The sequence below is a fragment of the Myripristis murdjan genome, chromosome 2 (assembly GCF_902150065.1).
Source record: "Myripristis murdjan chromosome 2, fMyrMur1.1, whole genome shotgun sequence".
In the NCBI taxonomy this organism is placed as follows: Eukaryota; Metazoa; Chordata; class Actinopteri; order Holocentriformes; family Holocentridae; genus Myripristis; species Myripristis murdjan.
This window is the reverse complement of record NC_043981.1, coordinates 16,568,914-16,581,924: the sequence shown is the minus strand read 5'-3', so window position 1 is coordinate 16,581,924 and position 13,011 is coordinate 16,568,914. Positions and strand designations below refer to the sequence as shown.

The window sequence follows — 13,011 nt, the reverse complement described above, 5'->3', positions numbered from 1 at the left end:
GAAAACATTAATTGCACTGTTTCACTTGTAATGCAAATGCTGTCCAAAGCGTCTTAGGTAACTAAAGACACTTTGGAAGTCGCCTTTAACGTCGAACAAACCAAACACTGAGGCTGTGGTGGATCTGTGCAGTCCAGCAGGCATTGTGGTCGGTGGAAAACTCAGCGTCCTGCCCCGGCCTGCATGCAAACATCGCTCCGCGGTCAAAAATACCGGTCAGCGTGGCTTTGCACTAATTTTGTGAGGGGGTTGAGGGGGGGTAGATCTTTGTGGATTTAGCCGCTCCACTTCCAGACACAGCGCAGGGTTGTGAATGAAGCCGCTGTGTTGTGGTGTCGGGGGCCAAGGCTCCGCTCGCGCTGCTCAGAAGCGGAGGCAGCCTGCCAAAACGCACGAAGCCAGCCAGCCAGCCAGCCAGCCAGGCACACTAAAGCTGTCATAACTTACTTTCCAGCCGTCCCGTACACTGTGCAGGCGCTGCGGCCAAAACAAATGGAAAGCACGTTTGGTTTTGTCTCGCCAAAATGTCATTGTTAAGTTATTCACAGAAACTGTTAGATGTGGCCGGTGAGATGTAAAGGCTCTCCGCATCCAAACACAACGGTTTACCGAGGGCTCGTTTTTTTACAAAGAACGGTAATCACTGTGTTCACACGATGCAATGCATGTCTGGGAATGTGAATGTGTTGCATCTGTGCGCAGACGTACGGGTAACGAACACAGCTAGAGGTGCAGCAGGAGCTCACCTACAGTGCAGGAGGAAAGAGGAAGGCATAAAGCAGACAGCAGACGATACATGTCCGTGCACAACTTGGCCTTTTGAAACACACTGAAGAGTAAATAAAAAGAGTAAAAGCACCAGCCACCAGCCAAATGCAGCTAAAATTAAATCAAATATTAAAATAGGAAAGATTTCAGACACAAACTGTAAATTTACTAGTAAGTGGCTGGTGAATTTTAACATTTATCTATCAGCGGCTGGTAGATTTGCACATTTTAAAAAGTTATTTTCCTCACTCTGGTCTACATACACCAATGATATGATCCATGCACCAAAAAAAGAGAGAAGTACGCATCACATGGAGGAGCCATGACTGCAAACAGGAAGTAGTGCAGTGGAGAGTAAGATTGTGGAGGTTGTAATGATTGCGCTTTCATTTTCAGTGGAAAATCTCGCAAAAGCGAAAGTTTTGAAGCCGTAATATTTATGTTGCCTCAACAAAATGATATTATGTGCAGTTTTTTTGCAGTAAAATGACCTCTTGCGATATGTGAGCCGTCACTGTGCAGTTTTATAGCCGGCCTGTTGTCATTGCTTGGTTTGAGTTTGCAATCAGCAGTGCAGCCACAGCAAAGTTCATTCAAAGCTTGCAGCTCAGAGTCTGCAGTTTCGACACATTTTCACATCGAAGCTTGGAGAAAAAAGCGAACCAAGGAGCCTTGTGGAGTTAAATGTGTCATGTTTTTCTTTAGTTTCATTATTTGCATGCACAACTATCTAAAGCTCCGAGTTCAAAATGAACTGAACGGCGTCAAAGTCAGGAAGTACAGGACGGAGGTTCGGGTGTCATCAGCGTGCTCTCGGCCTCGGTCAGCGGTTGATGGTTTTCTATCCTGCTAGCTGGTTAATTTCCTTCACCTGGCATTGCAGGTGTAAATAAATCTTAAATTAGATGCCTGGAATGAAAACCAGCAGGGATTGAGTCCGGACGACCAGGACTGAGAATGCCTGGTTTAAGTAATCGTGGATTAAACTCCTTGCTGAAGTGCAAACTAATAGTAAAGGTTAAATGAGGGGAAATGTATTTTTTCCTGTTTTTAAAAGATTTTCGGGCTTCATTTCTTCTTTATTGGACAGTGACAGTAGGACTAGAGTTATTATTGATTTATTTATTTATGGTTTATTTGATAGGGAGCGATACAGTGTACACAGACAAACTGAAAGCAGCTATGAAATGCAAGTATCGAGATATTTGTAGTGGCTGATGTGCAACAGCCGTCCCCAGAAGGGCTTTTGTAAAAATGAGAGATTAAAACAGGAAAGTTAAAAAAAAGGAAATGGAATAAAACACTCATTTAGCAGTTATGTAACTACAGCAAATTAGAGAGGACGTAGGGTTAAGGGAGAGAGGGTGTGTGTGTGTGTGTGTGTGTGTGTGTGTGTGTGTGTGTGTGCGTGCTCTACCAGGTGAGCCACCAGGTGCCTCGGGGAATATCTTATTCACTCTCGCTGCTCAAATTTTCCCCAGCTGGTCTGGCATTTGAACCGACAACCTTCTGCTTATAAACAGTCCAGTTAAACACAGACCACAGCGGCAACGAGAGCCTCGGGGACGCCGCTCATCACACACACACACACACACACACAACACACACAACTTCCATCCACATGCACAGACCCTAAGTGCTTGACCCTAACTCCAAACACACACACTAAACACACACACACATTGACATCATTCACATACAATCATGCATATTTGTCGTGCACGATCCTCCACTTACACACACACACACACACACATGCTCGCTCGTCCAGCCCTCCCAGTGGCGGCTGCTGATATAAATCACAGCAGAGGGAGGGGGAGATGTGTGTGTGTGTGTGTGTGTGTGTGTGTGTGTGTCGGTCCGGGCTTTTCCATTCGTCCATTTATCAGGGGAAGTGGCACATTAATAAACACATCTCCCCCGAGGTGAGGGGACGTAACAGAGATGAATAAGGCTGCCATTTGTGAATGGCTCGTCCCGCTCCGGCCGCGCCGCCGATAACGCCATGCAAATCCACCTGATCCACCCTAAGCCCCGCCCCCCCGCCGCCGCCGCCACCTCAACCTTCACCTCCAAAGACACTATCCCGGCTATAGGAGGTGGTTAACGCTTTAAAAAAAAGTCCCACACACACTCCACACTGGACGGTAATGCCTTCCGCTCACGGGGGAGCACCGACATCCCCCGAGAAATGAGCCTTGATGTTTTTCCCCTCTTCCGCTGGATTTGTTATATCATCATTCAAATTCCATATGTCCCGGACCAAATCCCCCAAAGATGCCCCCCCCTCCCCTCCCGGCTCCCAAAGACACGCAAGTCTCCAAGCGCTAATTTCTGTATTGGGAGGACGTACTTAGAAACGACCTTTTTAGCCCCTGCCGTTAACAACAGCAGGGAAAGCAAAACAAAGCTGAATTAATAGGCCGGAGGGGGGGGGAAGACTACACCTCGCAAAGCGTCTTCAGAGAGGAGAGAGGAGAGGAGAGGAGGAAGCGACGTTTGAGCCTCGCCAGATGTGGTTTGGCTCCCGCTTGCAGTCCCCCCCCCCCCCCAAAGTATCTCAGCGGCGAGGAGTGTTATTGTTCCTTTGTAAACCAATAGGCAAAGATTATCTTAATGTGAAGGGTGGCAGAGAGGGCGCGTGTTTAGAGAGAGAGAGAGAGAGAGAGAGAGAGAGGTCTAATGAAATGTCCTGGAGGAAAAAAACGAACCCGAGGAAATTCACGTTTTGTTTTCACAGGCACCTTCGTCCCCAACTGGGCTGATTATTTTGGAGCCGCTGTATTAAATGATGAAAAACAGTGTTTACTCTGCATATTAGCCAACAAAAAAAACCCCACTTTGTACCACCAAGAGTTACCACTAATGGCAACTGGCAGCAGAGCTCACAGGGAATTATTATTTGCCTCCAATAAAGTTTTATTTTGACGGGCATGAACCCCTGCCTGCTCGCCGGACGGGGCCGTGTGTGTGTCAGAGGGAACGTGCCTGGACTTTTCCATGACTTTCCATGACCTACATAACATGCAACATGAGGTTTGGTTTCCCAGGGGCGATGTTTTAAAAACACACTTTGTGCTTTTATTCTGAAGGGAAGTGAACATAATGTCAGCATAGTGGAAAATAAAATAAAACGTTTGGTTGATTTCTGAAAATGGGGCTGATTAAATTCCTTTTCAGACTTTTCAAAATCCCATGACTTTCCAGGATTTCCATGTCGAGTCTCAGTGTTTTTTTAAAGCCAAAACCAGCACCTCCACTTCCGGACTGAAGCTGCCACGAGCCGATATTTCAATCCGACATCCAATAACCTTAAAATTTCATCATTTTCATGCCAAAAAACTTGGAGGGATTCGGTGTTTCCCCTCAGGTTTGTGCGTTCTTGTCAGGGTGGAAATCGCTGGGAGACGAGCGCGGCTGCATATCAGTGGATTTATCAAACAGACAAACTGCATCGCACATGATTGACGGACTTCAGTCCCTCAACGCCTCCGGGAAGCCCAAAAGTAAATTCTGGTCTTCCAACAAGACAAGACAGAGAGGGTTTCTACTGGGTTTTGGTGCGTGGAATAATTTTTTTTTTTTTTTGGGTTGTTGCTTGATGAATAAATAAGCAGCACCGAGGCATTCTTGAAGCAAAAATTTTTAAAAAGCCTTCTTTACGGCCGGGTCTGAATAAAATACATGTAGGACACGTTTCGGCTTCATAATCCAAATGTTATACTGATATTGCACTTCACACTTAACCGCCAACACAACTGACTGCAAAATATAAACTCTTTAAACCATCTGCCCGCGTGGAGAGGGGTTTACATTTCAAGCACTTAACCAAAATTTACATTTAAGGCCATGAGCGTAAGATCGATTCAGATCGCTCTGCATACATTTCCTCGCAGTTGAAATCAATTCTCTGCAAATTGCCCTCATTTAACATCGTGAAGTACAACCCAAACTCTCTGATGTTTATCTGAAGTAATTACAGGGAATTACTGTGGAGAGATTGATTAGTTATGTCTGAATCTTAATGGGGTCAGCACATGTGGGAAGATGTCAGGAGCCGCAGGACTCGGACAGGGACTTTCATGCACACGCGTTTTGGACGCAAAAGTGAACTCATGAAACCTTTACACAACAATGAGGGGTTTATATATATATATGTGTGTGTGTGTGTGTGTGTGTGTGTGTACAGAAAGAGCAACTACAATTCTTTGTCTTTGCAAAAAAAAAACCTGTATTTTAAGTCATTTGCTCTTATTTTCACTGTTCAAATCTTGTTTTTCTTCAAACAAGATAAAATACCTGTCAGCAGGATGAGATAATCCCACTTTGTTCAATCCAGTTTATAAATTTAAGTATAAAAATCTTCAAACGAGGCAGAATAGGGCTTATTTTATATTCATCATTCTTCTTTTCCCTTGCTGTAAAAAATGACCATCCTAACAAGTCATCTGGTCTCATTCTCAGGCTTAACATCTTATTTTTCCTTTACAAGATTAAAAATCTGCAAGCGGGATGAGGTAATCCCACTTTTTCCCAATGCAAATCAACTTGTTTCCATAATTGTCTTGAATCAAGTGTCATTTTCTTGATCCTGCTGGGTTAATCTGCCTTATTCTGCCCTGTTTCAACACATTTATTCATGTTCCCATAAAGAAAAAAATCCAGAAACAAGAGAAACTGCACTGGATTTTGTACCTCATTTGAAGAAAAACAAGATTTAAACACTGAATATGAGACTAAAATGACTTGTTCAGATGGAGATTTTCATGTTGTGATGTGAGTGTGGACAGTGCCTTGCTCATGGACACTTCAGCAGGGTAAATCCTTGCCAAGCTTGTCCAAACATCAGCGGACTAACTCGGCTCAGGCCTGCTTTTCCCACTTGAATCGGGGCACAACCACAACCCAGACCCAAATCCTCGGCCCCGCTTCCGCTCGCAATCCGTGTCACTGGGACGGCGTTCGCTCGGGTTTCAGGTCAGCGTCTCCGCGGCTCGCCCCACATCCCTCCGACTTCAGTGGAATCACGGCTTGCCGCTGGTGCCGCAGAGAGACAACTTTATCTCCGCCGCACAATATCCTCTGCCAGCCTCGGTTTCCATCACCGCGGACAAATTGTTTACTGTATTAGCCGTGAATCAATCTTGAGCGCTTATTGATAGGGTTGCTCTATATCCATGGGGTTTGAGTGTCGTGGGGAGGCTGCGCCGGCATCAATCACGTCGGTCCCGGCTGGAACACGGCGAACCGTTAGGGCTTTCTAACTCCCTCTCTCCCCTCGCTCCCGAAATAGCGCAGGCAGCCGACGCCAGCCGGGATGGGGGAAACAACAAAATGATGAGGCGAGGAGTGACTCGATAGATTTTTTTTTTTTTTTTTTTTTTTTCTGCAGCGGGGACTCATTCTTTTAGATTGCAAATATTTAGAGAGCCCTGCCGGCGAGGGTGGATGCACCCCCCTCAGGAGGAGGAGGCGGGACGCTGCCTGAATCAGAGGGCTCTGAGCCGAGGAGGTTTGGGGTCAGGAGGAAAGGATGTACAGCATCTATCACCGGTGTCACAGGAAAACCACGGACATGATAAAGAAGAGGAGGAAAACACGAACTTTGTGGTTGATGGCGAATGATTTGGAAACTTTAAAATGATTTTTTGGCCCAAAGCTCTTCTGTCACTCCACGGCGCGTAAACACCATCATCTATTCAAAGAGCAAAAACCAAAAAACGAAAAAAAAAATCCCAGTTTTATCAAGCCATAAAGATATACTAATGCATTTTGATATTTTCCATATTCAAAGATGTCACATAGCCATAGGGTTGATCCTCGAATGCAATGCGCCAACTTTTGCAGTGAAGAGTTTGGTCTTTTGTGAAGTTTTTAATGCACAATATTAGATGGGAATGTGCCATTATGTCCTAAATTGTGTCTATTGAAGGGCAAATTACTAGTTTATACATAGTACAGTGTTTGATTGCCATGTTTTTTTTTTTCTCTCAATGAAGCGGAACAATACTGCACTTATTTACTGAAAAATGAGGAGATCCAGTTTCACTTTCCTGGATCTTTTCTTTTCCTTATTTTCTCTGGTTTTGTTCAGTTTGCATGTGGGGATGATCTTGTATTTCTGGTAAAGACGAGGGGTGCAGTGTCCTCCTTTAGTTTGTATTTGTGTACATGTTGCACTGTGTAAACTTGCATTAAAGGTTGAAAAACAGAGAAACTTCTCATCATCAAAGGTGGCAACCAAAGTGTAGCAGTGTAGCACTTTTTGGCTTTTCTTTCACTGTAAGTCTCTCTGTCTGTGAATCAGCTAAATGCTTAAAATGTAAAAATCATGTAAATATGCTCAATGCAAATCCAGCCGTGTTTGCATCACTAGCGCTTACCTTGATCCCGTGTGTGTGTGTTTGTGTGTGTGCCGGCAGTGTCGCGTTTCTCCAGCCCCAGACTGACGCCCCGGCTGAGCAGGAAGAGGGCCCTGTCCATCTCGCCGCTGTCCGACGCCAGCATCGACCTCCAGACCATGATCCGCACCTCGCCCAACTCCCTGGTGGCCTACATCAACAACTCTCGCTCCAGCTCGGCCGCCAGCAGCTCCTACGGCCACCTGTCCGTCGGCGGGATCAGGTAGACTGTCCTGAAAAGACCCGTAACCCCCCAAAAATATCAGCTTTCTCTCCTTGAACCAGACAGAATGCCATGCTGTTTAACTACACATGGTCACAGACAGTTGCATGTGTATTTAAAAAGTGGCGAGTTTTTGTATTAGTTTCTGCACCAGTGTGAACAAAATAACTTCAATAAAATATGAAGCCATACAATTCAATGGCACTCTGTCTTTTTAGAAATTTTTTAAAAAAGCTTACGTTAGTTTGGCTAATTGAGAGCAGGGAGATTCAAATAAAGCCCCTTCGCCGGCTTCATCAGGGTGCACAGCAGCACACACACACACACACAGGCACAGGTGTGTGTGATGACACCATGTCTGAGCTGATTGGCTGGCATGATAAAGCAGGGAAACACCAGAAAACCTGCAAATTATTATGATCAAAGTCAGATTCTGACTCAAGTAGATGTGAGGAACGTCTCGAGGAAACCTTGATCCTCTTGGATATTTGATAACTGCGACTCTAGTTTAACCTGTATCTGTCATGTTTTGAATGTAATGTGCTTCCGTTAAGATTACCTGACAGGATATAATACGACATGACATTTATTTTATTCAGCTGTCATCTACTCTACATCACTTTGAAATTATGCGCGCTACAAACCTGCTACTTACACTGCCAAGAATATCCACTTTATGAACCAGTTTCATATAGTCACACACCTTAAAGTTATGGTTTCCTCTAAAACAATAATGAGTTGGCTTTCCTTGTTTCTACTGCAAATTGTCTGACTTCCAGTTTCAAGAAAATTCCCATAACAAGTAAACCTGCATTTGACTCAAGTGAAGTCTATTTCAAATCCACATGGCACAATGCGTACACTGCAAAAACGCAAAATCTTACCAAGATTATTTGTCTTATTTCAAGTCAAACATGTCTTATTTCTAGTCAAAATATCTCATTACACTTAAAATAAGACATGATCACCTCAGAAGTAACTTGTTTTTAGACAATTGTCTCTTGTTTCAAGTGAAAATTCACTTGAAACAAGTGAAAATTTGCTTGTTTCATTGGCAAAATTTGCCAGTGGAAAAAGTGAAAATTCACTTGAAATAAGTGAAAATTAGCTAGAAACAAGAAACAAATTTTGCCAATGAAACAAGCAAATTTTCACTTGTTTCAAGCAAATTTTCACTTGAAACAAGAGACAATTGTCTAAAAACAAGTTACTTCTGAGGTGATCGTGTCTTATTTGAAGTGTAATGAGATATTTTGACTAGAAATAAGACATTTTGACTTGAAATAAGACAAATAATCTTGGTAAGATTTTGAGTTTTTGCAGTGTATATAAAACAGCTCTGAAGTTGCTGTAAGGTTTATTTTTTCACGTTGACGGAGCCAGGCTAACGACTCCCATAGACTTCAAGTCTTTATGCTAAGCTAACAGGAAATGCTACCCTGGACGTACGGAGGTGGAAATGGTATCAAACATCTTGTCTCAGTCTGGCGAAGTTGGAAAATACTAGAGCAACATGTCACACAGGATTTCATAATCACCTAATCCAAATAAATGAACAGTAACGATAATAAGGACTCTTCTATGATTTCAAACATCTGTTCTTTCCTTCCCCTGCAGCCCGTCGTTCCCCTTCCCCCACCCCATCAACCCCATGGCCTACCAGCAGCTCCTGTCCCAGCAGCGAGGGCTGAGCGCCTTCGGCCACACCCCGCCGCTCATCCAGCCCTCGCCCACCTTCTCCAGCCGCCAGCCGGGCCTCGGCCTCTCCGCCCTGCCCACCTCCACCCACAACAGCGACGTGCCGTCCAAGGTACACGCCTGACCCCTCAAACGCACCTTTACAAACTTAAAACAGGGCCTCGGGTGCCTTTTTGACCCGAAACGTGACAAAACCAAAGCGTTGAGAAGGAACCCTGCCCATACGAAGCACATGTGGAAAACAATGCGTTCTTTTTAAGAGTGCAGTCGGGGCTGAAATCTCTTCAAATAAGGCAGATAAGGTTGTTGGTTGCCACATCATGCTTTCATTACGGCGTGTGCCAAAATGTGTTAACCTGATGTGGCCATCAATAAAAATATGATGTTAATGAGGGCACGTCCTGCCATATTTTTAACAGTTCAAGAGCAAAAAAAAAAGAAAAGAGTTGGCAGGCCTAAGAGAAAGCCCATATTTCCTTACATGGTTTTGAAAATCTACCAGCTCTGAGGGACTTGCAATTCCTGAAATTCAAAACAGCAGTCATGTGAGAGCAGCTTCGTCTTTCTGGTGTTAAAAAGTCCTCTGGATTGACGTCACTCCCTTGTTTTCCGTGGATTTGTTGCAAGAATTTTAAGAGTTTTTGGCAGAACAACCCGACAAAAAAAAGGTGATATGACGAGGAGCATCTGGGCTTGAACACTTAAAGCTCTTAGGATGATTCAATCTTCCCACTGTTGCTCGAGTGGCTTCTCTGTGGGATTTTGGCCCGAGGAAATTCCCCCTTGCTGCTTCCCAGGTGACTACTGAAGCCATCACTTAGCATAACCCGCTATTTTGCCGCTGCAATTTCCAGTTGTTTGTTCTCGCAGAAGATTTTGTTTGTCATCGTCCCCCTTTTGATGTCAACATTATTACCGCCTTCCCTCGGTCGCAGCGCTCTGCTGTTTTGATTTGCGGTGTCTGCCCCTGCGCTCGCAATCACAGTGCAGCGTCCCCCTCGGAGGTAAACTCTCGGTGGGGGAGACGGGCGCGGAGGGAGACCCGTCATCTCTCCTCTGCCCACACGGTGCCAACGCGCGGTTTCCCCTCTCTTATCCCATGATAAACACGACAACGCAAAACAAACACACCGCAGCTAGTCATTAGGAATGTGGGCCAAAGGTCAGCGAGGTTGGAGGTTCCAGCTTGACCCAGTTTTGTCTCTGCATCGTTCAAACGGCACATCTGAGCGAGTCATTTCACCTCATGTTGAGTCCTAAAATCGTATTTTTCATACGCAGCCATCAACACACCTTAATGTATGACTTAAGACGACAACTTAAGAGTTTTCTTGCGACATCAACGCGATGTATTCAGGCTCTTAACCCTATAAAGCCTGAACTATGAAAGAATTGGCAGAAAATTCCAATTTTTTGAAACTGAACCCTTTATTTAGTCCTATAACAAAATATATATCTATATCTATATATCTATATCTATATCTATATCTATAGTTATAGATATAGATATATAAAAATTAAAAAAAAAATGTTATTACACGATCTTTCTGGTGTATGATAAATGATATGTACTTGAAGTGTCAATGGTATGGTCCAGGGTGAACAGGGGAAGTGTTCAAAGGTATACAACAGTATTCTGGTCAAGTATTGATTAAACTGAAAACGAAAAACGGAATTGAAAATGTGTATCATATATGATATAAATGGCTTTATAGGGTTAAACATCTTAAAATGTCCTTAAATTTCTTACATTTTCCTTAAGATGGCTTACGACGATTCATATCATTTTCTCTCGTTTGAAGATGTTCGTCAAACAAGAGAAAGTCTGTCAGCAGAGAGATCGCTTTACTCGCTGCCAGTAATAACAATGTTGCTTATTTCCAAACAAAAATCCTCTCGAAACAATAAAGCAGGATTGGAAACAGCTGAATTGACCTGGTATGTTATTTCGGTCAGTTGGAAAGCAGCGTGATTTAAAGGGAGGATTAAATGACTCCTTAGCATGGAGGGTTTTTGCAGTGCGGGGACACGAGGGACGAGCTGGATCTGGAATATTTGCGGATCCGTGCGATCAGAGTCAGCATGGCTGCTACACAGGAACCAATTACAATGCCACATACTGATTTCATCAGCAAATCGTGAAGCACTGAGCGTGAGTGAGCCATTTCTTTTTTTTGTTTTAGGGAGACTGGGAAGTCCCCCTGTCCAGAATTTCTTTCTTTCTTTCTTTCTTTTTTCTTTTTTTTTTTTACACCTTTATTTATCCAGGGAAAGGTTTGCTGAGTGTGCACGCTCCTCTCCAGCGCTGTCCTACTTCACATTCATACAGATACGTTCATTCACACGTTTAGGCTTCCCAGTACAACCACCTCACAGTCTGCTGGTGAGCGCCGAGCAGCTGGGAGCAGGAAGAGCCTTGCTCAAGGGCAGCTCGGCCTCAGCATTTTGACTCGTAGCCCAAATCCAAAAGGTCGCGAAAGGTTCCCACGGGTCTGGATCGGTTCCCGCTTGAATCTCCACGTTTTAACTTGGTCTATGTTGTGTTCATATAAGGCAACATGTTTTATTTAGACATCATTTAGAGGAAGTTAGATGCTCGTTTCATATGCAAGTATTTTACAACTCATGAAGTGCAATTGCAAGGATTTGAACGTCAAGTCAAGCCTAAAGTTAATTAACCAACCTGTGATGGGATCAGTTTTTTATATGACTTTCTCTTGTCTTGAACATGTTTTTATTTCGACTCTTTAAATGTGCGATATGTCTTGTTTTTCTTCCCAATAGTCGGTTTAAAAACTCTTCTTGGTGGTAGTTGTCCTGGTCACATGTACATTACAGGCACAGAGGAAGACCGAGACACCACCGCTTTTTTCATTTTCTGTAGGAAATTTCTTGGATGTCACAGTAAAGACTCACTAATTTCACCATGACTGATTTTTTTCCTTTCCTGTCCTCTCCTCAGAACCACGGCGGCGACTCGGCGGTGAGCAGCACGGTCGACCCCATGATCACCAAGAGGTCAAAGGTGAAGACAGAAGCCGAGGGGCTGCGGCCGCTGTCTCCCTGTTCGCCGGTAAGCCAAACCGAACCTCGGCCCTTCATCAGGAAAGCCGTCGGCGTTTTTCACCGAGACTTCAGATTCTCCTTGAAAAGCCACTCGGCACTAAGATCATCTTCAGCAAATTGGACAGAAAGGGGGGAAGCTTATTGGCGCCAGATGCTCCGGATTTTTCCATTTCATCAGCACTGTTTTGTGTCCATAATGAGTGGATTATGGATATGGTGCAACATCAGGAGGTGATCAGTTATTTTAAATTTGCTTTAGTGGAAGAGAAAATGTCTTGAGGAGATTCAGGATGGAGAGCGGCGGCTGTCGATGGACACACTTTGGCCATTTTGGGGTCAAATAAATGATTTCCTACAACAAACTGAATAATAATTAATAATAATAAATAATAATAAATGACATCAGTTTCTCAGCTGATAAAACGGTGAAACTTTTGATGACTGGATCCTATACGGTGAACCTCAGGGTAATGACTTTATTCCTAAACAGATTCAGAGCTTTATGGAAATGAACACTTAAAATGCCCCCCCGAAATAAGTAAATAAGTAAATAAATAAATAAAAATGGCCGTCCAGATGATAAAACCTCCGCTCTGGCGCGTCTCTTCCTGCTGCGCTCTTCCCAAGCCCTCTGTCCTGATCAATGGCGTAACTCGCGGCCCCAGGGAGCCGCAGACTCCCATGACCCCCTTCTTCTAAAGTGCGTCTCGGAAAAAGAAAAACTCCACATGATAAGAGCTTTGCATCCATTCGTTTGGTCCCCCCTCTTCCTTCTCTCTCTCTCTCTCCCTCTCTCTCTCTCTCTCTCCCTGGCCACAGTAAACTGTGCCAGAGCACTTCATTTTCATGAAATAT

The 13,011-nt window shown here is 44.2% G+C and overlaps 1 protein-coding gene across 1 annotated transcript in view; it reads left to right on the top strand.

The window, feature by feature from the left end:
* The window catches only part of LOC115372915 (zinc finger protein GLI2-like), a 99,137-nt gene that overhangs the window by 69,041 nt on the left and 17,085 nt on the right, over nucleotides 1-13,011 (top strand). The window contains exons 6-8 of the mRNA XM_030071083.1: nucleotides 7,191-7,392; nucleotides 9,010-9,202; nucleotides 12,053-12,163. Of these exons, the coding sequence (XP_029926943.1) occupies nucleotides 7,191-7,392; nucleotides 9,010-9,202; nucleotides 12,053-12,163 (506 nt within the window). The remainder of the gene's footprint in view (nucleotides 1-7,190; nucleotides 7,393-9,009; nucleotides 9,203-12,052; nucleotides 12,164-13,011) is intronic.